Source organism: Pangasianodon hypophthalmus, chromosome 5, assembly GCF_027358585.1.
Source record: "Pangasianodon hypophthalmus isolate fPanHyp1 chromosome 5, fPanHyp1.pri, whole genome shotgun sequence".
NCBI classification, from domain to species: domain Eukaryota; kingdom Metazoa; phylum Chordata; class Actinopteri; order Siluriformes; family Pangasiidae; genus Pangasianodon; species Pangasianodon hypophthalmus.
The window spans coordinates 4,431,034-4,458,706 of NC_069714.1; the positions used below are offsets into that span (position 1 = coordinate 4,431,034).

At 38.5% G+C, this 27,673-nt stretch overlaps 1 protein-coding gene across 1 annotated transcript in view; it reads right to left on the bottom strand.

Moving 5' to 3' along the window:
- gypc (glycophorin C (Gerbich blood group)) overlaps positions 1–18,529 on the bottom strand; it is a 30,791-nt gene extending 12,262 nt beyond the window's left edge. Inside the window, exons 1-2 of the mRNA XM_026936728.3 lie at positions 18,272–18,529; positions 13,999–14,111 (exon numbers count right to left, since the gene is read on the bottom strand). Coding sequence (XP_026792529.1) covers positions 13,999–14,074 — 76 coding nt within the window. The 5' untranslated portion in view covers positions 14,075–14,111; positions 18,272–18,529. The remainder of the gene's footprint in view (positions 1–13,998; positions 14,112–18,271) is intronic.
- Between the last annotated feature and the right edge of the window lie 9,144 nt (positions 18,530–27,673).

The following is a 27,673-nucleotide window of genomic DNA, read 5'->3' on the forward strand; positions in this document are numbered from 1 at the left end:
TTCGACGTTTATGTATAGTGAGATATTGCACCAATATTAGCAGCAAGAACCAACCTTGGAAGCAGTTTTTTTTTTTTATGGAGTTAGACAGAGCTGAAGGTAAATGGGGGTGTGAAGATACTAAGATCGATAAAATTGTGAAACACACATATTTATTCATCTCCAGCAACCAATTTATTCTGGTCAGTGTCTCAGTGGATCTTGAGCGTATCCTGGGAATGCTGGGCATGAGGTGGGAATACACCCTGGATGGGATGCCATGCACACACGGATTCACATATTAAGTGGGAGGAAACTGGAGAATCCTGAGGAAACTCACATGGATAAAGGGAGAATATGCAACCACCCAAGCTTGGCTTAAAACCAATGACCCTGGAGCACACACACACACACACACACACACATGTATCACACAAACTTTGGACAGCAGTGCCAATTTGGTGAGATTGGTGAGATTTATTTATTTATTTATTTATTTATTTCCACTGGCATCAACCAACAGGCCTTCAGACCCAAGGTCTCTCAGAAGTGCTTGGTGAACACAAAGACATTTAAAAGACATTCAAAGACAGTGATAGCTTTTGTCTCTTGAAAATGTAGAACAGGCATCAAATATAATATGGACCAAAAGAGCCGGATCAAAGCGAGCCTGGACCAAATAAATATGGACGGTGTCTCTTGATGGACTAATCCTATGGACGCCTCAGTCAACTGTCATTGGAATAACCCAGTTTTCCAAGCTTTAACTAAATCTAAAGAAAACATCAAGATTGACAGACAGTGATAGTTTTTTTATGTGTCTCTTAAAGATGTAGAATAGACGACTGTTACAGCTGCACACAAGACATCAAACTTAATCTGGACCAAAAGAGCTAGATCCAGGTGGACAAATAAAAATGGACTGATAACAGTGTCTCTTTATGGACTAATTTATGTCAGGCCCAATAATGGATATCCATAGACATCTTTGGTCATTCAGGTCTCGCTGGGATAACCCAGTTTTCCGAGTGTCGACTAAATGTAGAGCAGACATCAAAATGAAAGATGACTGTTTCTTCAGTGAGAGCACCAAATTTATGAAAATGGTGCTATTGCATTGGTTTACATCATACAACATACAGTAGCAATCACCCATAAAGGCTCCACAGCAAGCCTCCCAGCCTGATGGAGTTTCAACTAGGACAGATATTGGGGAGAGCTCAAGAAGGCACAACTGCACAGATGTAGCCAAAGATGTCAGCAGTGACTATTACTCTAAATTCTCAGCAGCGGGGGAGGAAGGAGGCAAAAATGGAGAGCTAACCGAGAGATGGAAAAGAAGAAGAGAGAGGGGGAGGGGAAAAAAAGTAACAACTCTCACCACCTCACCTTATTTCTCTTGGAGAAAAAAAAAAAATAATAGGTTGTTGAGAGAGGAGGCAGAAGCAAGATGAGAGCAGTAACAAATAGAGAGCCTTCACTAGGTTCTGGGGAGGTGAGATTGAGAGAGTGCTGCTTAGATAAGGACAAAAAGGGAGAGAAAGGGAGAGATAGCACCAGTTTTGGGCCAGAAAGAGGCTACGCCTGGTAAAGCACTCATGGTATTCCAGCCCTATCCTTCATAAACATCTGCAGCCACTCCTTTAACTGCACTCGTTCATTACGAATTGTCTCAACTATTTGGCAACACAGCACTCGTTCACTGATCTCACTCCCACTCTGTCTTTTTTTTTCTCCTCTGCTCCTCTCACTGACCTTATTGGGAGAAAGATTTCTGTACTTGGGTGCTCAGCGCTCAAGACAGCTGCAGTACTTTATTATTTAAATGTTCAATGAATGCCCTTCCGAGTTGCTCTTTTGCTATAAATGTTGTAAATCAATGTCCTAGCTCTCCTATTTGAAAGAAACTGCATATGTTTCAAGGAGATATAAAACTACAACTATGTAGTCACATCATACTGTAATTTCACCACAGGTGTCTAAGATTTAATGGATGATATATAAAAAATAATTTGACTTCATTAGATGACATTAAAAGGGTGCCACAACAAATTAGCTGTGATGCCCTTTAATATTCCAGTCTTAACCTCGGTGCTCCACCCGATGCCACTGACCCCCCGATGAACTGCTGCAGTTTACTCTTGTGTAATTACGTGTGTACCATTCTAAATGAGAGGCATTGCTTTTAGCAATAACAAAATTACCTATGCAGACAAGAAGGTTTCATTTGTCACTGTGATGTGCACCGAAATGCATAATCGGAGCACCATAACTGATTATGATCTTCATTTCCTATAGACGCTGCTTACAGGCTCATCAAGGTCATGCTGTAATCACAGGAACTTGGACATTTAATCTTTCCGAGCGACAGAAGTGCAAGTAATGGATTAGGAAATCGCTAGGAAAAGTGAAATTGCAAATGACCCACAGGTCACTTGGCCATAGATACAGTTATCCAGTGACCTAGAAATCAGATTACCATGCAGGGAAAGAGGAAAAATCAAATTGAGGAATAGAGCCTGAGGGAATACCATGCACTTGTGATGATAAAGATTCTTACCTCAAATATACCTAAGGGAATTTCAGGCCAAGTGCACAAAAAAGACGCTCTCAAATTCATTCTAAAAATTTACCTCCGCAAGGTCTGTTGATGAAAGCGAACGGCTTTATTTGGTCTTGCACGATTTTGTTAAATAATCATTAGCCATCCCTGGTGCTATGCCATGAATAAAAATAACATCTCAAACTTTCAAGGTGACTTGAGTTTGCCGTCACCTCCTTGCCTTTTCCTTCCCTCCATCCTGACACTCTAAAAGCTTTACTTTGATTAAGCACTTGCAGAAAGCCTCTCTACCTTTAATTACCTCTACCTCAATCATTTTGTTCCGAAGTATTATATGTGAAATCACGTCCTGCCTAATTAAATAATCATCCCTCACTCTGACAACAAAAGGAGGACCATCATTAATCATCTCATACCAAAAGGAGAAATGTGAGAATAACTGGAGGCAAGTGTGACCTTTCAAGAAAGAGGTCAGAGTTCCTTGTGTATTTCTAGGCCGTCTTAGGTTAGCTGTTATTTTCATCCAAGTGACCAATTCTCACTAGTCCACGTTTGAACACCACACACATCATACAATTAATAGTAATTAAAGTTAAGTGTTAGAATGCATTTTCCTACTTGAGCAATAATTGTAAATTGAAATGCCATCACCTCTCTTTAGCTTCTCAGACATTTGTTGGGGTTTGTAACAACTTTTTTTTTGAGGTGCATTACAGGAGACTAAGGCACACACAAAAAATGTTGCTGTTCTTTTGACTGCTCCCGTTAGGGGTCGCCACAGCGGATCACTGCTCCGCGTATTTGATTTGGCACAGGTTTTACACCGGATGCCCTTCCTGATGCAACCCTCCCGTTTTACCCAGGCTTGGGACCAGCACTCAGAGTGCACTCCCAGTGGCTGGGTTGGTTCCCTGCCCAGGGATCGAACCCAGGCCACGGCGGTAAGAGCGCATGATCATTAACTGCTAGACCACCAGGGATGCATGTACCAAAAAAAAATAAATAAATAAAATAAATAGACTAAAAAAAGGAAATCTGGAAATAGAAACGAGACAATGCTATCAGAAGAGACAATGCTGTGTGCCAACATCCTTCTGAGGTTGTTTGGGTTCGGGAGCTCATCATGACCATGTTTAGTTCAAGTGCGTGAGGGACCAAGGGGCTGTTCAGAAGATTTTGGGGTGTTTCATTTGCTCTCTGCAGGCAACGCAGGCATGCACACACGTTTCATCACAGTCTCGCACAATCTCCTGAGATTAGCGACTCAGTTAGAAAGGTTCTTGCATACACATCTTTCCCCTTAGCCCCTCTCCTCTCTCTGTACCTTTCGCAGTTGATTTCTTCAGACAATACTCTCCCCCTTCTCTCTCTCTCTCTCTCACACACACACACACACACACACACACACTCTCCCCACTGCCTGAGGTCACGTGGTTTGGAATTTGAAGCTGAAGTGAAAACTGCTGCTATCTCACCCAGCCATATGTCCCGTGTCTAGCCTCGACAGAGTTCCTCGCTCTATGTTTTTTTTTCCCCCTCTCAGTCCCTCAGGTTCAGATTGAAGGATCTGGAGGAATTGCATGAAGAGGGCTGTTAAAACTGGTTTCTGTCAGAAGACTGCTTGAGCAGGCAGAAGATCATGTGATGAGGTCAAGTCACAGTTCGTCGTCCAATGAAATCGAGTTTATCGACTCTGCCGGCTTCTCCATTAATCTTTGTGCGTCTTTGATAAACACACTGGCTGCTGTTCCCCAACGACAATCCCTTGATATCCTTTCAGACAACAAACTAATAATCTGCACTGTTCTCCGATATCTATTACCAAGAATCCAGAAGTATCTCCAGGGTACATCTGACTGTATCTCACCTATGATATACTTAGATCTCATTAAAATTATGTTTAAAAAAAACAATATTTATATATTTCTTCTGCCTTCAGTATTTTTCAGCTCACATTGTGCCTTCATTCAAAATCGCCTCATTATATCCTCTTCTTCAAGTGCTCAATGCCATGTAACAGTTTAATTCTCAATTCTGGTTGGCCAGAAGATGTTTATTATTATTTATTATTTTTTTTTATTTATTAGTATTTATTCATTATTTATTTATACTCATTTATTTATTTAATATTTTTGGAAGGAGTCTCCAGTGCCAGCACTTTGTAACATCAGAGATAACGTTTTCCGACATGTCTTCGGAAAGTCTTCGGGCTTTGAGGTTTCTTAGTAACACTGCTTTGCAGACATTCCACAGTTAAATTGTAACTATAACCAGATAAAAAGTATTGTACTTTTATCAGTAAAGATAGTCTGCAAATTTGCTGTGGTATAAGATGAATGAAACTTCACTTAATATTAGGCCACATCACACTACTCTATCGTTGATTATTTTCCTATAACGGCACTTGATTTTGATATTTCCATTAGATTAGTAATTTCCCAAAGCTATTCTGTTCATTTATTACTCTATATAGCTTTACTGTGACACTGCTGCATACAGCATTTATCTGATTTGTTCACATTGAGTTACCGTAATTTGATTACAGCCAACTTTGAATATGTTTTTTTGCCTTCTGCTATAGTTTTATATAAAAAAATAATGAAATAAACTACACAGGCTTACACTTTTCTTCCGGCTTTAGTGCTGAACTATGCAGAAATAGCCTATTGTTATCAGTCTCTTGCCTGCAGCGTTTGAGAGGAATTCTGTCAGAAAAGGCCCACAGGATGTCTTTCTAATTGGTTTAAATATACACATGTGGTGAAAAGAGGGTTTGCCTGCTCACTACAACGAATGCGGCATCCTCGCAGCTGGCGAGAATGAACCAATTAGCATCGTGGGTGGGATGAAAGAGATGAAACGTGATCGATTTGATTTAGGAACGCAATTAGCCAACCAGTGCAAAGTACAACCACTTCATTATCTACGCCATCGTGCTGACAACATTAAAATGAATCACCCCCAGACTGTTTGGTCTATGAAGCATGCAGCAACAGGCAAACAATACGCCTTATTAGCCATGCTAACATTACCATGAGATGCAAAAGAGAGATTATAAATAATCAATCAACATCAAATATATATATATATATATATATATATAAAAAACCCTAAAGGCTGCAAACGCTTCCCTCTAAACACACACACAAAGGGTGGTGGTCTTTCCTAAGAGTGGATACAAATCTCTGGTACATCGTCTTTGCATAAGCTTATGCATATGAACATTTTATATTGTTTTCACTGTGGATTTTGTGCAAAGACAAGCAAATTACGCCATCACACAGCACCTGCATGCACAAACAGCAGGTACGCACTTACATAAGAGCTTTTATACTATGTCTTTATTAGAGGACTTGGAAATGAGCATATTAACAAGCCAAGATAAATCAACACAATTTGCCCTGCTGGGCTACTCTTACGAGGCACGCAGCATGAAACACACACACACACACACACACACACACAAACATCTCCAACCCTTAAGGTTCTATCTCCGTTTCATCCTTCTCCAGGAAATAGGAAAAAAAAACGCAGTTCTGCTTCTCACATTGCTTTTTTCCCACTCAAGCTCCCTGACTCCTCCATTTCTTTACATCGATTTTCCTGTCCATGCTATCTTTTCTCTCACTTTTGCACTTCCTTTTCCCCTCACTTCACCTTCCACTGTCTCTGTTGCTCTTTATTTTGGTGAAAATAATGTGGTAGCTCAACAGCTTGGAAAAAAAAAAACACACACACACAAAAAAAACAAGCTTTAAGGACCACAATAAAAGGGATCCATATAGTATTAATGATAAAATGTACATACAGTAATAACATTATCATTTAATTAAATTCGATATTTTATTTTTCAGTACAGTTTATACGTCAATCCACATACAGTGGATATAAAAAGTCTACATACTCCTGTTAAAATGGCAAGTTTTTGTGATGAAAAAAATGAAAGCAAGATATATCGTCAGAACTTTTTCCACCTTCAATGTGAAATTACAATCAGAAACATTTTAGGGAAAAATAGGAAAAATTAAAAACTTACAATAATCTAGCTGCATAAGCTTGCTCACCCTTTTATAATTGGGGATGTGGCTGTGTTTAGAATGAATCAATCACATTCATTCTCATGTTCAATAGTAATTAACATACAGCTGCCATCAATTAATTTATTCTGATTAACCCCAAATAAACTGATTCTGTAGGAGTTTCTTCACATCTTCTTGGTTTTGTCCAACTGCTGAAGCCATGGACTTGAAGCAAAGAGCTTACAAAGCATGTACAGGATCTCACTTGTCAAAAGGTATCAATCAGGAGAGCGGTATAAATGAATTTGCAAAACATTTGATGTACCATGGAACACTGTGAAGGCCATCATCAACACATGGAGAAAATGGAGCACCACAGCAACATTATCAAGAACAGGATGTCCCACCAAAATTTACAAAAAGACAAGACAAAAACCAAGAGACCAACGGCAACATTAAAGGAGCTGCAGGAATATATGACAAGTACTGATTACTCTGCATGTGACAACAATCTCTCACATTGTTCACATGTCTGGACTATGGAGTATTGTGGCTAGAAGGAAGCCGTTTCTCACAAAAAAACATCCAAGCTCAAATAAATCACCCCAAAACATGTGCCAAAATGTATAATGGTCCAATGAGACCAATTCCAAAAGTTATAATAATTCCATAATTCCAAAAAGTATTTTTGGTGCAAAAAAAGTGACATCACCAGAAGAATACCATACCCACGGTGAAGCATGGTGGTGGCAGCATCATGCTTTAGGGCTTCATTTCTTCAGCCAGAACTGGGGCTTTTATCAAGGTGAGAGAATCTTGAATAGCTACAAATACCAGTCGATTTTAGTGTAAAACCTTTAGGTGTCTGCTAGGAAGCTGAAGATGAAAAGGAATTTCACCTTTCAGCAGGACAATGACCCAAAGCATACATCCAAATCAACAAAGGAACGGCTTAATCAAAAGAAGCTCAATGTTTTGAATGGCCAGAGCCCAGACCTGAATCCAGCTAAAAATCTGTGAGGTGACCTGAAGCGATTTGATGGATCTGGAATGTTTTTGTTAGAAAGTGTGAGAAAATATTGTTAAGTCAAGATGTGCCATGCTGAAAGACTCTTAGCCAAAAAGACTGAGTGGTGTAATAAACTCAAAGCTGCTTCAACAATGTTTGAAGTTTAGGGGTATTGTAAGTTTTTATTTTTCCTATTTTCCCCTAAAATGTTTCTAATTGTTTTTCACTGAATTTATATACATTGTATATAAATTTCATATTGAGGGTGGAAAAAGTTCTGACATGATTTATCTTGGTTTCACTTTTTTACATCACAAAAACCTGCCATTTTAACAGGGGTATATAGACTTTTTATATCCATTGCATTGTCACATGTTGTTAACTGTTATAAATATCTTAATTGGCTCAATAAGCACTAAAAAGAATTATGAAGGTACAGATAATTTAGTGTCATTTTCTATTAAAATTGCTGCACTTGTGGTTTCTGTATCCATTAACCATAATTTCCTGACTTTAAGCAAAGGCTTAATGATCCTGTCTCATTTCTTACAATCCATGGATGTACACTTATAAAGTCACTCCATGTGAATACAGACACCAAAATACTAACTAAATACAACTGACTGGATGATTTTATCCCTAATAGATAACATAAGACCGAACCACTCAGCTGTGGCTACTAAATGTGAATCGATGATGCGTCATTACACACAGAACATCATTTAATTAACAGAATCAATGAAATGACTAAACAAACTAATTAAATACCAAGTCATACAGAAGAGGAAATAATAAAGCAATAAGCCGTGAGTGGATGTGCGTCACAGTGATTTTATCATGGGTAATGGCGTTGTTAAGCATGATGTGAAGTGATATTTTCAAGCATGTTTGATATTGTGGATATTAAATCTTGTAGAGTGAGCACCTCTATGACAAGTAGCAAGAATACAGATGAGAAACAGCCAACGAGAGTCTGAGAGGAAATCAAATTCATCTGCACTCCCGCGCAGCAGATCCCTGAATCCAGCTTATCATCCATCTATCCATCCATCTACAAATTATTTGGCATGTCAAACCCAAGTGGTCATTAGGAACAGTAAATATAAAAACGAGCGGATTCCTGGCGGCACACAATATAAAAATGGCTATGTCTCTTTTTCTATACCTTCAGTTCTCTTTGCAAAACAAACAGTCCTTATTGCCTGCATTCTCTCAATCAATCCTTCCTCCACAGTTTTCTCTTACCTGTCCTTCCTAGTTCCCATAAAAAATAGTGAAGATAGACATGATAGACAGCTCTTGCATTTATTTGTGTGAGAAAACTGGATTTGGGGATCAGACTTGCTTCACCTAGGATCACTCCAGGTGAAAAATAGTATAGTGTGTAAGCCTCTTCACGATTGCTTGTGTATTGTGCATACTGGTACGTCCACAAAATTTCAGATTGCAAGCGCTAAAATTATGCCACGTGAGCAGCACGGCATTTGTGAGATTTTGGAAATTGTGTGTTATAGTGTAACGGCTTCATTGGTTTAAATCTTGCTGCATTAATACAGAATTCAATCATTGTGATAAATATCACAATATCACAGTATATCGAGGATTTTGCAACAGATTCAAATGCTGCTCATGCAAAATCAGATTTTTAGAACTAAAACTATTTTTTTTTGTAAATGTACTTTATTAACATTATGATTAATATGAACGAGTATAAACACTGTCCTAGAGTGTTTACATATATTTATTTATACCCAGTTTCCCTCTATCCCAGTGCAACATGTGTTGTTTTTCATGTTGTTTTGTTCTGGGTTCACATCATGTGCTTTTGTTTACATTTCCATCTGCTTTTGTTTCTGTGTTCTGTCTCCGCCCCTGTTCTGACATTGGTGTGTTACCCGACTGTTTCCACCTGTTTTGTGTTTTGCTTTGATTAGGTTGTCTATTTATTCCCTGCCTGTGTCATAGCAATCTTGCGACGTATTATCATGCATTCATGTCATTACGTTGAAGCTTAGATTTCTTAACGTCTTAGTTTCTAGTTCCTTGTGTAGAATTTTTTGACCCTTACCTATTTTTCATGCCTTACAAATGTGGGTCATTCTAGTTTGTTGCTATGCTGTGACACATGTCTGTGCTATGGACTTTGACAACAGCTCATATTCGTAGATTGATCATTGTTTGTTTTTTTTTTTTGCTCTTACGTTACATGTACTTTGATTTATATTGGAAAAAGTTCCTGCCTTTATTGCAGTGAATAACAGTTAAATATTCCTCCAGTCTTGTTGTAAAGTGAAGTACCTCACATTTGTAAATGATGTTGCTTTCTCTGGAGGCTTTGATCATAAAGCAGGTGACTTGATTAAAAAGAACTGCATGGAGGCAATTAGTGCTCATGCTTGCTTTGGCCAAATTGTATATGGAGATCCTCAAGGATCCTTCTTGGCTCTTTTCTTTTTAATGTTACTATAGCAGTGATGAACCACTAAGTCAAAAGTTGAGATACTAATACCTTTTATAGGGATTGATGAAGGGTTGCACTTTTAAAATGCATGCTGATGAGCAAAAAAATTTTTATGCATTTCACACAGACCTCCGTTCTCAAGAGACAACACATTTTATATTCCTACTCCACCCGTAAGTTTTGCCCTCATTAGGACTTCTATATTTATTCCACTGTTTGGGGCATATCTTCGCAATTTGTTTCTGATCACTGTTGCCTTAATAAGCCTTTCTCCATTTGATTTTTTCTTCCCCTTTTGATCATACTTTGACCTAGATATTATGCTTTTATTTTGATTTTGATTGCACGATGTCTTGTCCCTGCCAGATTTTGTCCCCTGATGCCTGTACTGATGTTAAATCACAGCTCAAGTAATGACACTGTGCATGTATTTTGGCACCCACATGTTAAATTTACTTCATAGGAAATACTCTAGTAGAAAACAAATGTGGCATGTGGCAGTTGACTATGGTAATGTAATGCATATGACTAATTATTTGTCTTTTAAAACCCCTGGAGTCTGTCACACTACACTTAAATTAATTATAGGATACTATTTTCACATTCATCATTTTGAACTGTAATATGAAATTGGGTTAGGGATCTTTGGCTAAAGAAGGAGGCAGTACATTTATTTATTATTTATTATTTATTTACAAGACTGTACCCTCATATATTACTGTTATTGCTAATATAATTTATGCTGCACAATATGTTTGCTATAGATTTCTATTGTTTTGCTCATTTTAGTGATGCATTTGAAGCTATTGGGCTATGGCACCACTGAAAAAAAAAAAAAATTAGGACTATAGACACAGTTTTTAAGCAATGCAGTCAACCAGCCTCGAAATAACAGTGCCCTACGTGATTGCTTTACCAATCGCTTTCATGGTCTGCACCCAGTTTGCCTTCTAAAAACCTCTCTCCTGCTGCGGTGTGCTAGTTGGCGGCCATGCTGCACATGTGTTTTTCCCACTTCTATCCAATCAACCCTTGAAATGTCACAGCAGGAAGTCATCAATTAGCATTGAGATCAACTCTTTCCCATCCTCCTCGGGGACCAAGGCAGCCAGGGGTGGTGCAACTTTTACGCTTATTTAAACATCACTATGCAAACAAGCAGCAGGTGACCACCTTCGCGTTCCTCTGGAAATTGGTGTCATCTACTAGTTCCTCAACACAGGATTGTGTCTGCAACCCAGAAACCACCTTGATGCCTTTTCAGGTTTTAAGCCCAGTGTGAGGTAAGTAATTCTGTACACTTTAACAGTTTTTTTTTTTTTTTTTTTTTTTAAACCTCTAACACCTCTGGGAGAGATATCACAGCTTTGATGACCAGGAAGGGCATATAAGTCTGGGAAGTGCTAAGCCTGTGTTTCTTATGCTCTGGGATTCACAAACAAGGTGCACTGGTGGCTGGAGAAGTTGGTTTTGTCTACTTCTCTGTAGCAAAAAGGGGACTTAAAATGTATAAGGCTGAAAAAGCAACAGACATGCCCACTGGATTAGATAGATATATAAATAAAGATGATAAATAAAGTGCATCTCCCTGGCTTTTTACTATGCAGCTTTCGAGTGTCGCTCACTTTAGCTTCTCTAGACTCCCACTGCTCCGAAGAGAAGCGACTTGTCACTGTGTTTCCGTGTGCTGAGTTCCTGTTTGGAGTTACCCAGGGCTTGAAGGAATAACATGGAGAGTTTGAAGGGGAAGAAAAGGAAGATAACTGAAAGAGAATGTCTAGGCCATGGAAATGGAGCTTCATTGTTGTTAGTTTCTTGAATTCTTTTCTGTGGGTGGTCTTGGGACAACCTCAGCCAAAAGCATCACCAGATCATGCTGAATGTTTAATTAAAATATCTCAAGTATATTGAGTTTAAAGCCGGCTTCACACTGTACGATTCTGCAGTCATAAGGGAATAGCAGTAGTATAACACACAATGTGACATGCACACTGCGACAACAAAGGTCTGGCAGTATCAGATTTTTTTTTATTAAAATCCCAATGTGTGAGCGCTGCTACAGCAGTAATCTAAAAGCCACCATTAGAAGGACGATGGCATAGAATTCCATGAAACTCGTGTGCACTCATGAACATGCTAATCAACTGAAAAATATCCTTATTACCTTGAGAACGTTTCAGTTTATGCGAACTTATTTTCTGCATCACGCTGACCGATAATGTAAGCAGAATATAGCAATTTAATCACAGGTTATCTGGCATGGAGAACACGTTATCACACAATCTGTTACAGAATTCAACCAAGGTTGTATTGAGATCATCTCATACAGTGTGACAAGTAGTACTCTTAAAAGACCACTGAATCACAATGTAAAACAGGCTGAACGCAGTGGTTCCTGTCTTGGAAAGCCAATTCTCTGGAGTTTTTCTTTTCTTTTGTTTTATTTGTTTTTTAATCAACCATGCCTGAATTAATTCATCAAGTATTAACCAGGCGCTCCTAAATCTGTTAGTCTGTTCCATGTTGTTCATAGCAGGAAAAGTGCAAAATTATACACTGCTCTTCAACTAAAACCAGCCTACAGGGAAAAACTACTCTTTTTTTTTTTTCCTTCAGTGACGCAGAGATAATCATAACAGCCACCTGTCCCTTATAATATTCTGTATTTAAAAATAAATATGATGTTGCATCCTTTATTAAGTCAATAAGGGATGTGATTCATCCTGTATTTTCGTACACACTGTTTAAAACCTACAGTACATAAAGTCTTCACAGTGACATGACTGACATAACAGTGAATAAAATCAAACCAGTTCCACAGGAAATAGCAGAAAAGCTCAAAATCAGTGGTATGGAGCAGAAAATGACAGGCACTCTGTGTGAGATTGCATGTCAGCGTCATTTCCTCCAATGCATGGTCGCCCGTGAAACGCAAGACGCTGTCAAGTACAGGTCTGAACGTGAGACGGGATACCAGTAGGTCAATTTACAAATATTATATTGTGTAAACCTGTAGCCAAGGTGGCTAATATTATAGTATGCTATATAACAAGGCCTAGCTTTATCATGCTGATAATATTGCATCCATTCTCAGATTATTAGGTAGATTTCTTTTATCATTGGTAAATATAATTCTATAAGATATGACAATGTATAAGTGTAGTTCAATAACCCTATCAGTCTATCCTCTATATGATAATTCATGAATATCATATATTTAAAAGTCTATTTTTTGCCAACTCAATATATTTTTTTTCTATTCAATAATTCATACAATGTCAAATCATCATTCTTCTGTGATTATAGATGTTGAAATAATTCCACTGTAAATCTATAGAAGCAGATAGGTAGGGGGTATTTGGGGTCCCTTTTTTTTTATATCAAAGATGGCAACCCTAGCCACAGGTATAAGCGTGTTCTCAGCAGGTATTAGAGCCTCGATCTCACCAGGCTTTTCATGTTTCCTGCAGTTCTCACTCTGAGCCGCACTCCACTTCCTTTCTCCTCCCTAATCAGAGGGAATCTCGCTCTACAGGTCTTATGTGGCGGTGAAACCTGCAGTTATGCAGTATCACTCAGTGTGCATGGACAATTTTCTGCATTCAGTGGAAATACTGTGGAATTACTGTGATTGACACAGAGTATTGATGAATATTAATTGTTTCCTTTGCTGGTAGACCTGAAAAAGTGGAACGCCGGATGGCTGAATCGACCTTATGTCGATAATGGGGCTGAATGCTGTGCAGTTCTTTTATACTTCTTAAAAGTAATTCAGGTTAGGCATTTCAGAAATGTACACTGGTATTCGCTGACCCTGAAATGCAGTCAGGTCTTTCAAATGTCACACATTCAAAAGAGAGAGAAACACACACACACACACACACACACACACATACACACACACGGCAGAGTGTTCACAGTCTATGCAGGCCCTGAATGTATTAAATCCACAAAACACCATACTCACCCACATTTTCGAGCTCCGCCGTTATGCCTTCAGTTGCATTAGATGCCATTCTCATTGACTCGGGCCTCAGAAGCATGTGAGGAAATGTCCGTGAGAAAGATTGAAGGGGACAGCTGAGAAAGAGAGAGGGAGAGGGTGATTAGAGATGATATGGTGCCTGTTGAGGGAGAATGCAGAGGGAGGAGGGAGGGATTGCTTCACTTGGATCTCAAATCACAATGGAGACAGAGGGAGGAAATGGCTGAAGGCTTGTGTTAGACTTTTTCTGTTCCAAGAGTAACAACTGATTAAGTCATAGGTGAACCTTGCATCTGTTATTTTGCAATGCCTTTAAAAGTGTTACCCTTGTATTTATAGTCATATATTTTTTTTTTTCTCTCTACAATCTAACTTTGAAATGTATCCAGCTCAGCCAACCACAGATGACTGAACCTTTATATTTAGCTTATCGCTTTTTCCAAATTTGCTTTTGCCCACCATCTGCTTAGCTATGAAAAGATTCTGAATTTGAAGCCACTTAACAATTAACAATCCCCTTTATTCCTAATTTTCTTAACTCAAAACTCAATTTCCACTCTAAGGTGGAAAATTAAAAATGCACCTCTTGTAAGGCACTGTTTACAAATTAGCTCCCGCCCAGGGGATGCCACAAATGCAATAATTAGTTTGCTATTCTGTTTTTATGTTGTTGTTTTTTTTTTGCGGTGTGAATTTCCACATGGAGCTCTTAATGCAGTGCTAATTACTCCAAGAGTTGTATAATACACAGAAAATTCAATAACTAAATTTTTGTTTGGTTTGGCCTTTGTTTCGATCGACCTTGCGGATCGTTCTGATGGTTAACCAATACTAGAAGAAGAGAAAATGGGATAGAGAGACTGACGTAGTGCCTTATCACACTCACTCCACCTCTGTTATCTGCTTTCAGTCGAAAGGCTTCAAGGTTGTCCAACCTGTTACGTGTTTGACCTGTACACCATCAGAGCGTTCGCTCCTGTACAAAACACATGTCAATATCTAGACATTTACTAGTGGACTGTGAAATTGCCTGGTGAGTAATTGCGCCAAAGAATGCTTCGAGTTATTTCTGGCCTCGTATTTTGTTTTCATTTCCAATATGTTAAGTCTCTCAGGTAGAAAGACATTTATTTCCTCAGCAGCTAATTAGTTGGGACTGTAAACTGGGTCTTTAAAGAAATAGACTAAAGAAGTTCATTTTTAATAAAGAATATCTTTACTGTGTTCACACTTATTGAATCTTCTAAAGATATGTAGTTAAATGAGAGTGCTTCATGGTTAAAGGTGCTTCATAAGGACTTGGGTGGTATATTTTACAATTTGGTAAGAAAAAGGACAGGGTCAAGGGTGTGTTTTACTATCCTTATGAGGATCTTCCATTGATATAATTATTAATGCAGGTAATTAATGCTATGCCTACATCTTTTAGGCTTTTGTTGTTTTATAAAAGCTGCAGTTTTTCTTGTGGGAATCATCCAAATGTCCCCACGGGGTCAAAACTATCAGATATTCCTTTCTTAATTAGTTGGGAAATTAGTTGGTCCCCACCAAGATATAAAAACATGCCCACACACACACACACACACACACACACACACACACACACACACACAGCCACAATTGGTCCCTTTCTGCTATGCCATGGGACATAAGATGTATCCCCTCCATAATTTTTCCTGTTTGTTGTGGTGCAGCTGAAATTGAATCAGTGAATCAGTGATGGAATGAATTTAAAACACTTGCTCCTGCAAGCCAAAAATATGCTGTGTGTAGATGTTAAACTGCCTTCTGGCGACTGTTCGTTTGACTAGTGGCTAAATGTCTACATATATTTCCCCAGTTTAAAGGCTTTTGAAACCAACGTGTGAAATTATGCCTGTCCCAACAGACATGATTTCAGTATTGTAGTCAAACACACATTGATGGAAAACCAATCCATTTTGATATCCCGAAAGTTTAATATGCTGCCCTACAGTGGCATTGTCCAGTGAGCAGCAGTAACACAATCAGTATGGGGTGATTCATTTCCCTCAGCTGCAGGTGGAAAGTTCTGAGTCATCATCTTACTGCAGTGTGAACTGCCATCCACTGTTTTTCAAGCATATTGGTTGGATCTGAGGACTCGAAACATGTTGTTCATCCCTCTGCTACCATTCCACACACTCACACACACACACACACACACATCATCAGTGAAGACAAGTGATTCAGTTCGCTGGCAGCTGTAAAGTCATGACACTACCATGCCGTGGGATGCTTTGGATCATGAGCAGCTCTGTTTCTTCTCCATATTTTCCTCATTTCATATTTTACTCTGAGACAAGATGATCTTCATCTCATCTAGATCCATAGACCTGTCGAGTTCTGTCTCATCTTATGGCCATATTGATGTATTTTTTTCACTTTCAGATTTCGAATTTGAATTGTGCTTCCTCATTTCCTTTCCTCGCTTCCCACTCTTGATTTTTTAGCTCCTCTTTCTGAGGAAGTGAGGAAAGAACGCAAAGAAGGGAAAGTCAGGAGAAGGCGGGGGTAATCAAGGACAAACACATTTACCAAATGAGATGTCCTTGCTCACTGAAGTGTCACTTTAAAGCTACTCTAGTGAATTCACTTATTGCTCACATTTTTTCTGTATATCGGATGTGACTAAAGAGAACAGCGATTAGGCCTACAAATATTATTGCCTGTGCACATGACACGTTTAAATCTTCATGTTTTAGACTAAACAAGATTCTACTCATCATACAACTTAAAATGCTTATAAAGCACAGCATATTTTAATGCCTTTCATTCAAGGATTTCATTTGTACCCATTGTTTATATAGTTAAAATGATTCATTTTGCATTCTTGGTATTTTTTGGTGGGAGGCGGAGCATTTATACACAATGTTTATACATGTTACAATAAAAAGACTTCCATGTAGGAAACGTGTGTATCATTGATCTAGAAATCTCCAATCTTCTCATTCCTTGATTTCTCCAAGTGCGTTTTAGGAATTGGTACATCTTTAAAGATTGCTGAATGATTTTCGGGTCATGGGCTGAAGAAAGAAGGATCGAGGAATCAATGAGGCATCATTTAGCGCACCATTACCACGCGCCATTGTAGACTTCTATGAATTTTTTGCTCATTTTGCCGCTTTTGCTTATTTCTTTTAAAAATATATTCATTTTAACACAACATATTTGTTGTTTTTCCAGTCTCATGCATAGCTTGAGAGACAACTGCAACAGGTGCAAGATATCACATGTAGGAATAACTCAAGACCTTTTGTTAGCTCTGTTTTTTAAAATAAATTTGTCAATCCTGAAAGCCCATTAAAAGCATTTGATAGAAATGTACTATGTTGTGAGTCACAAAGTTGCTCTCAATGATTCTCATCTACTGAAAAACAAGCCCGTCTTGTTGTGTGTCTTTAGTTCAGTTCAACACACTAAAAAAAAAACAGCTAAGAATTTCAGCAATGAGACGGGAAATATTTCTACAATGTGCAGCTGTGTAGATAACACAATGAACTTTTTTTTTTTATGCCAGTTGTCATGTCAGCCTGGGTGGATAGTCTATTAAAATTTCTTTCCAGCCCCCCAAAACAAACAAACAAACAAACAAATAAATAAAATATCTACATGAGTAGGTTAAAGGCATACATTACTCACCTTAACTTTAATTAAACCACTGACATTATTGCCATTAAACTTATTTCTAATCAAACAGCTTTAAACGCATGGCCTGCCTGCCTATATTTCGACACACCCACCCACCCACGGACACACACACACACACACACACACACACACACACACACACACAACGTGGATGTCCACATTATAAAGCAATAAAGCACTACTACTAAAGGATCCATAGCAGGATACAAGTGCTAGCAGTTGTGTGCTAAAGGAGCATTTGTGCATCCAGTTCTCCTAAAATACCACTCTACAGGCACACTTTTTTGCAAACCCTCAAGCACAAACTCTTTCTGGACTTTCAGTTCCTCTACAAATTTTCATTTTATCTTCACACTTGGAAAAAAAGCTCAAGGCGTGTACGTTTTAAAATGAAATCTCCAGAGAACACACATGGACAGATGTCAACAGTTGAGCAGCTGAGCAGTATATTCACAGAAAAACTATCGCCTTTATGACATCAATAACTCCAGTTATGATTAGAAGGACTAACATGCATCTTGTACTATTATAGCTTGAAATGAAATACTTTTTTTATTAAAACAGCAAATAAAAATGTCCAGCTTACCAACTTTGACTGAATTGCCTTGCAACAAGTTGTCTGACTGCGTGCACAATCTCCTCCTCCTGCACAGGAAATGCTTCCTTAGACAGCTGAGCACATTAGGAAGTGACTTTTCCTGTTACAGCGAGCAAAAAGACACAACTGCCTGCTCAAGTCCTGATACTCTGAGATCTTTTTCTACCGGTGTGTTGCGAAGTCTGATGAGCTGCATCTGAAGTTTTGTGTGTGTGTGTGTGTGTTTTTTTTTCTGTTTCCTCCTCCACCCCTGAATTATTCCCTTATGAACCATCTGTGCTGCTTTCGACCCTCCCCCTGGCCGTGTAAATAACCCACAGCTGTTGTCAGTACAGGGTCTGGGAAAGCGGTGCAGGGTGGAGAGGAACAGGAAGACAGAGATATGGAGAGAAAAAAAGTGTTTTTGATTAAATATTGGATTGGAAAAGTTGTACTAAGATCTAGTTAGTATGATGGCGTGTGCTTTGGGAGCATTCTGCTATTTACAGATACTGATTAAAAGTCTGTACTGTAATGTCTGATGACACAAGCCTGCTGATTTTAACTTACAAAAGTTACACTCCTCTAACAAGACTACATTCAAGTTAAAATGTCACAGAGTGGATTCCTTCCCACAACCTCTGTCTGTTTCTACTGATTATACTGCCTATAATGTTACGTCATTGCTACAGCTGCACACATAAGATATAATATATTTGACTTTTATTGTATTTCTTTTTTATTATTATTTCTTATATAGCGTCTAGGAGGAAGTTGCAAACCTAGTTTCGCTGTACTTGTGCAATGACAATAAAGATATTCTGTATTCTAGCATTAACATTAAAATGGATTATGTAACTAGATTGCAACTGAAAAGATTTCTAAGCATTAAAAACGAATAACTGCTTTAACCCTGTGTTTTGAGGGGTTGTAAAAGCAAGCGTCTATTACTAATAACTGCTTTAAAACAACTTTATAACAGTTAATAACAACTCCATATTAATAAAAATCAAAATGCTACATTATTTAATATATCTATCATTTGCCTTGTGGAATTCTGGACATTATATTACATAATATTACTATTAGCACTAGTGTGTTAATGTGTGTATTAGTGTGTTAAGAGCATATTAGGTGAAATATGAGGGAAATCATAAAATATAATAAAGCATTTTTGAATAACGAGTAAACTCAGACTTTGGATAACTATTTTAATATGCATTATATAGAATGTCACTGTTTCGACAGGCTTACAAATGTCCACCCATCCCCCCCTCCCGCTCCCCCCAAACCCACCCACACACACACACACACACACACACACACACACAAATGCCATGCTTCATAATGCCTCTAGCAGGAAACAAGTGGGAGAAGAAAGAACTCAAACCCTCAAGAGCCCGTTTAAAAAAATGAAGCACATTTCAAGTCAACATTATAATTAGATTAACTGAGACATAATTAGCTGAGGTAGGATTATAAATCTATTGTTTTATTGTTTGTTTGCAGGAGAAGGGAAATTTGAATGTAAATACATTCTGAACTCAATAATCATTAGTTCATGTTAGTGTAATGCAGAATTACTGTGGGTTAATTAAATACAGTACACAGTAAAAACAACAATAACAACAAAAAAAGCTCAATAACTCATTGTGTAATGGCTCTAGGAGTGAATTCTGCATAACTATTCGAGCACTATAACATATAATGTGCAATCAAAAGCTATATCTGACTGTAAAATCAATGTCAGGGCACAAATGAAAAAAAGTTAATGTTCCAAACTGTGAAATTAGAGTTAACATGCAAATAGATGAAATGCCTGCATGAGAGAATTGTGATCTAACTTTGAAATTCACATTATCCTGCAGTCAACAGTGCTCCGGGATACGGACGCCACGTTGATTGACTGTGATGTAAGTAAAGCTCGCCTACGTGGAATGCGAATGGCTTTTTAATTGCTGCCATTTTCCTCTTTAGAAAAGGCGGCGTGACTTGTGGCTGCTGGAGACTGCAGATGCTTCACAAACTGTTTCTTCCTCCTTAAGCTGCTTGGCACAGGCCAGATGTCATCCCAACGTCCTCCATCAATTACCCTAAAAACAACAACGGCAAGAAAAAAAAAAAAAAAAAAAAGAGCCCTTACTCCTGGGGAAGGAAATGTCTGTTCTGTCGCCTCCTTAATGAACCCATTTATCAGCATTGTAATTCAAACAAAAAGATGATTTACTCAGACATCTGAAGTGAAGGATAATGTTGCACTTGGCTTCCCATTTTTTTCAGATCATACAGCTCACTTTTTACCTCAATGTCCAACCCATAATTTTAGGGTCAGACTGGAATATACATTCTACATGTCATTTTGAACATTTTACAGAATATCCCGTCTAGTCTGACTTGATTTTTCTCACCATCCAAAACACAGCATTATTCCCCCTTTTCACTCATGAGACACTGAGGGTGTCTCCTGGCTTCCAGAGCTGCTCGTTCTCATCCATTAGTAAGACAGTTGTTTACTATAATTACAGAAAACACAAGCCTGCATTCGCCCAGGCAGGTAGGTCCGGCCCAGCTTCCTCGGAGAACATTGCACACTCGCACGGAAATCGATGGCGAGGGAAATTGTGCCAACGAATCCCATTAACACCTCTCTCGGCTACAAGATGTTAATTATTTTGAACGCTATGAGCTCCAATCTACATCACAGTGCATTTTTTACTTTTTTTTGTGCTTCCATAGGTAATGACTCGCATCTGTTTGGTGTTGATTGTATGTGAATGTGGCCTTTAGCTGAATTACATGCATTTACAGGTCCTGTTTTCCTCTCAACATGAGATACTTAATATTTGCAAGAGCATGGTTTATTTTGGGGAGTTTACATCAATGTGTGAAGCTGAGCGATGAAAAGGAAATAAAGCAAGAGAACTGAGAAAAGTGTAAGGTTAAGCATGAACTCGAATGAAGGCATCCTCCCACATTTACGACTGTAGCTGATTTAATTATTGCCACCACTTCATAGTTAATTTATAAAGGACCCCAGATACAATTTTAAAAATAACTTAATTGTACTTATAGCTACTTTAATAGGTTTTCCACACAGGCACCAATCTTTCATGAAGCCTCGACTGTTGGCTGCTTTGAAAGCCCAGTAAGTGGACAAATGCATATTCTCAAAATATACAAGATGTGTGACTTGGCTGAAGCGTGCATTTTCTCACTAATCCAGTTTGGCTTTAAATTAAGCCGGGCTTCTCTGGGTACTGCTCTACTTCATTGCCAGAATAAATCTAGGCTACCAGAGAGAGAGACGCTCACAATGTCAATTGGCCATGTACTGTCCGTGTTACATAAATAACTCATAAGTAGCACTTGAATGCTTATGAAAGATAGAAAATTGAATGCTGCCTGGAATTGACGTCACTTTTTTTTTTTCACACAAGCTTTGCTGCTTGGCCTTACATACACTGAATATAAAGCACTCGGTGACTGACATGACAAGATAATATTTCATCATAAACACTGTCGACATGCATGTATACACAAATTAAAAGTCATCTTGAACTAAATTTTGCTAACGAAAAAGCTCTTGTCATTGGAAAGCCAGGGACTCCACTTCTTGAACTTGATAAATGACTTGTCTTTTCCTATAAGCAGTTCATATGGTGCAGGGCTCAGAAGTGTGAGTCCACTACCAAAACTGTTATTACAATCTAATCCACTTTTGTCAAATTCTATTTCTCAAACAAGATTCCACAGTTCGTGACTTAAGAAGCTATTCAGATACATCGGTTGTGGGTCAGTCAGACGCAAAAAGGGATCTGGCTGAGTTTTAAATAATGTACTCTTGAAAAATTTGCATCAGCTGAATAAAAATGTGTATCTGTTTTTGATAAATTATAAAATAAATAGTTTTTGGTAGAGGAATCTATCTACGTCTGTATCTACTGTGAAATTTCATTCAGTGTGTGGGTTTAGGGCAAGAAGTTGTCCTGTTTGATATGAGTTCAGAAACTATGATGCCTCTATACAGTAAGTAAGGAATGAAATATTTAGGGAGTGTGCTGTATTAGGAAAATACTTAACAACAGGGGGATGTGACGTGACCTGACGCAAAGCAGAGCTACTTTTTTTCAACTTGAAGTTGATTATTTTCCGATAGCAGTTTGCCAATGCTGACAATTAAAAGAAAATACTGAATATTGACACATGTGTTTTATCTATTTATAGTTATGTTTAATGTTGGAGAGCATCTGCTAATTCCTGTTATCAAGGATGTTGTTAACAGCTCTAAACCAGCCAAAACAGAAGTTTTTTCTCTCTCTTGAAATTATATATATGTAAAAAAAATGAAGCTTGTCTCATTAGGCAGCTTTACCTCTGACACTGGAGTCTTCTTCCATATATGCTAAATAAACATATCTCCATATCAACAACTAAACATTTTAAAATGCCACAAAGATCCCTAAATGTGTTGTTAGTATAGAAACGATAATATATTAGAAGAAGTTGCATTAATATAAACCTGTGATTTGAATTACAGCTGGCACTACTGTCAGAAAATAAATCAAGACCTTCTGACCAATCAGAATTGAGAACCCTGCAGCGCTGTGGCACCAGATTCTTATTTCTATGTATGTATTCATTTTTCGTGACACGTCCTGCCATTTTTAATATTTAACCATCACTATTACACTGTGACAGGAATGCAGATGGTTCACAACATGGGAACTGTCAAACGAAACATGATGAAAACATGACGAATTACAGCAATGACATCGTTAATAAAGTAACAGGTGCCGGATGGCATTCATCTTGTATAGGGATGTCAGTCAGGTGTCAGTATGACCATGAAATGTGTTTCAAGCGTACCATAGACCAGAAATAATTCTTTGATGCAAAAACTGCTTCTAATATTTACTGATTGTCTCTAACTACTGAAAAAAAAAATCACTTTTGACCTGAGGATGGGCTTCAAAACATGGCCATAAACATGGAAAATAATAAAGATAAATTAGTAAGGCTAAGAAATGATTCAATTCTTATGTAATGTTTTAAATATCTGTGGCTGAAAGCACAGAGCAAGGAACAAAAAAAAGTTCAGTGCTTCTTCTGACCAGATTTAAAAACTCTTTTCTTTATCCAGTCAGATATTTCTATGTGACCCCAAACTCACCTTCAGTTTTTTTTTTGCTACAAATAAGAAAGTTTGTGTGAGTGCTCCGAGGGCTTCCGGGAGTCATTTGTTATGTTCAAGTGATGATGTTAAAAATAGCAATAAAAGCAACGCTGCCATCATGGAATGTCGCCCATGGCAGAGAGGAAATGAATGAAAAAGAGGAAGTGGACTTGAGAAAAGGAGTTTGGTGGGGGTGAGTGGGTGCTTTGCTTCATCCATGGCCTTCTTCATCGTTTATCCAGGCTTCATGTCTTTATTTTGTTTACTTCACTCAGAACATCTTGAAGGTCAAACCCATAAGCAGCAAATAAACGAACAAACATCACATCAAGTGGCGTGATGTAATGATGGAAAAGGGCGCTGATGTTCCCCAAAGGTGGCACTGTAGTGCTTCAGCGTGCAGCTGGGTTTCACTCGGTGTGACCATGCCCAGCAAGCACTAGACTCATTCCAGTGATGTGCTATTGCAGGGTATCATAATAGATTTCTTTCTTTTATTGCCTTTTATGATGCCATGAACACAGCAAGACTTGAGCCTCTGAAATCAGAAATGATCTTACTGGGCATTACATGAGTTATAAAAGGGAAGAAATTGTTTCTACAGTCAAATCTACTATACAGTGTTTTGTTGATATAATTGACACTCATAAGAATGCTGCAATCTGAAAGTGGTTTTAAAAAGCTCAGAATGCAAAAAGCTCATGTAAATGTAAAGAAAAAAAAAGTGAAATCGTATCTACTTCTACTACATTTGCACAATTTCTGACAATAAACAAATGCTTTATGACACTGTGTTAATAGGTTATTGTAATAGAATAGATTAGAGTGATAATAAAATAGATGGGCCACAACATCTCCTGTTTTTATTCCCCCACTGTCCAGTTTCGATGAGACTATACACACCAGATTCCTGTTCTTAGCTTTTAGGAGTGGAATATGATGTGGTTTTCTGGTATTTTAGCTCATTTGCTCAAGGTTCGTCATGTTGTGTGTTCTGAGGGTTCTTAATTTGAGGATAGTTGCATCCAAACCGGGCAAAGGGTGTAGGAATTACATCACTTTTTATGTGTTTTTATACAAACTAATCAGAAATAGTCATTTTTAATACTTATTTAATGCCTGAAATCTGGAACTGATAGAGATCGCCATGGCATGGCATCAGAGTTTCTTCCCTGGTGATGCTCAGCCAAGCCTTTACTGCAGCTGCCTTCAGTTTCTGCTTGTTCTGGGGGCGTTTTGCCTTCAGCAATTGAAATGCAGCTCAGTAGGTTTCAGGTCATGCGTTTGACTTGGCCACTGCAGAACATTCCACTTCTTTACCTTAAAAAAGTCTCGGGTTGCTTTCAAAGTAGGCTTTGGGTCATCGTCCAGCACCTGCAGTGTGAAGCACAGTCCAAAGCACAGTTTTGAAGCATTTGGCTGAATGTGAGCAGATAATATAGCTCTATATACTTCAGAATTCATCCTGCTGCTTTTGTCAGCAGTCACATCATCAATAAATACAAAGGAACCAGTACCACTGGGAGCCATACACACCCACGCCATAAGATGAGGTGGTATGCTTCAGATCATGAGCAGTTCCTTCCCTTCTCCATACCCTTCTCTTCAAGTCATTCTGGTACAAGTTTTTTTCTTTTTTTTTTTTTATTGCATTTTTTGGCAATTACAGGGATAATTTAAAATAATAATAACAATAATTGAACAAAATACAAACAAGACAGCAATATCACAGACATTATACATGGAATATTTAACTGAAATGAAATATAAAAAAAATAAATTAATTAATTAAAAAAAAGGGGGGGGGGGGGTGTAACACAACTTCACCTCTATCCTTCCATGCTAGATTTTTTATTCCCAGGAATAACATGTTCCACCTCTACACCTAGATATTTAAGAAAGGGGTCCCAAATCCTATGAAACTTAGAGGGTTTCTCTCTTAGCACTGTGGAGTAGGCTTCATTAGGGATAAGTCCCTTAGCGATACTTATCCACTGGGCCACTGAAGGGGTTATGGCCGTTATCCATTGCAACAAAATACACTTACGAGCACAATGTAGCAACATCTGCAAGAGCTGAGTACCTTTAAAACCATAAGGGAGTCTACATAACGTCAGAACCTTATATGTTGAGTTAAAGGCCCAGTAGTCAGATCTTAGGTCCTAACTGCAGAGAGCAGGAGAAAATTTTCTCCAGTTCTAAGAAAACACCTGACCAGAACTGTTGGACCTTGAAACACTCCCAAAAGCAGTGTACGAGGGTTCCCTCAGCAGTCTTGCATTTATTGCAGAAGCTGGATAAATTGGGTTCATTTTGTGCCTGTGTACTGGAGTAATATGTAACCTATGCAATATTTTAAACTGCATTTCCCAGGATGCATTATCTGCTAAACAAGAGGGTATTTCGCATGCTGCTCTCCAATCTGCTTCATGTATTTCCTCCCCAATATCCATTTCCCACAAACCCCTGACTTTATCCGAATTGTCCTTGTTTGAACTTATGAGTATATTGTAAAAACGACTAAGTGCTGACGGGGAAGACAATTTGGTACAAGTTGATCTTTGTATCATCTGTCTATAAGATGTTTTTCCAGAACTGTACAGGCTTTTTAAAACAATGTTTTCTCATCTAGTCTTCCTGTTTTTGAGGAATGGTTTACATCTTGTGGTAAACCCTCTGTATTTACTCTGGTGAAATCTTCTCTTGATTGTTGACTTTGACACAGATACACCTGTGTATGTCCTGGAGGGTGTTCTTGATTTGGCCAGCTGTTGTGAAGGGGTTTTTCTTCACCAGGGAAAGAATTCTGTCATCTGCTACAGTTGTTTTCTGTTGTCTTTTGGTCCTTTTGGTGTTCCTTAGCTCACCACTGTGTTCTTTCTTTTAATAATGTACCAAATAGTTGATTTGGCCACAGCTAATGTTTTTGCTATCACACTGATGGGTTTGTTTTGATTTTTCAGCCTGCTGATGGCTTGCTTAAAGGCTGTGACAGCTCTTTGGACTTTATATTGAGAGTTAGCAGCAACAGATTCCAAATATAAAGGCCACACTTGAAATCAACTTATATCTGCTTACCTGTAAGGGAAATAATGAGGGAATAACATACACCTCACCATGGAACAGCTGCGCAGCCAATTGTCAAAATTACTTTTGGTCCCTTAAAAAGGGGGACCGCATATAAAAAGTGCTGTAATTCCTACACTTTTTTTCATTACCATATTTATTATTTAATTTCAACCCTAATATACTGTAGTAATGACCAGTGTCCAAATATTTACGGACCAGACTATGTATACATAACATCAGAACCTTATATGTTGAGTTAAAAAACGTAACAGTAAGATTTCCCAGTCATTTTTTTTTCTGGACTGTGCAGTGCCATCATCTCTTAATCTCTTTATCCCAGAACCTCCCTCTCAATCATCCTCTCCCTCCCTATCCAATCTCTCTCTCTCTTTTTCTCATTCAATCCCCCGACTTGCTGTACTCTCTGCTCTCCTTCACCCTTGTTTGCCTTCTCTCTTCACGCTTGCTCAACCCTGTGGCCTGGGGAGCAGTGAGAGCGAGAGGTTGTGTCTGTGTGCGTGTGTGTGTGTATGTCTGTGTGTGTGTGTGTGTGTGTGTGTGTGATTGTGTGTGGGTGGGTGTATGTGTGTAATAGCAGTTGACTGAAAATCTATGCCACTCGCTTTGGCATAGAGGGTGGCCCAACGTCGCCAATGCATGGCGCGATGAAAATGAATTGTGACTGGGACAGGTGGTTGCTCTGTGTGTGTGTGTGTGTGTGTGTGTGTGTTCAGTCACACAGACAACAGCTGTCTTGGAAACAGCTGGAGTTTGTAGGCTTACGTCTGTGGGGTTTCTTTCATAGTCAGAAAAAAAAAGCAAGATGATAAAGTGCATGCATGTAGTACTCATGTTGTCTACATGTTTGTGCTTTGTCTGTACTAACACACCTGAATCAACTCAGGTTACGGGTGATGAGTTGAATGAGGTGTGTTATATTAGGAGAAACATAAATAGGCATAGCGTCCCATCTGGGGTGAATTCTCCCACCTTGCGCCCAGTGTTACCGGGATTGGCTACGCATCCACAGCAACCCTGACCAGGATAAAGCAGTTACTGAAGAGGAACGAATGAGCGAATGATAAAAGGACATAATATGGCGTCTTTGGGATTGGGACTGGGACACCCTATGGGAAAAGAAAGTTTTTTAGCATATTACAGATAAATCT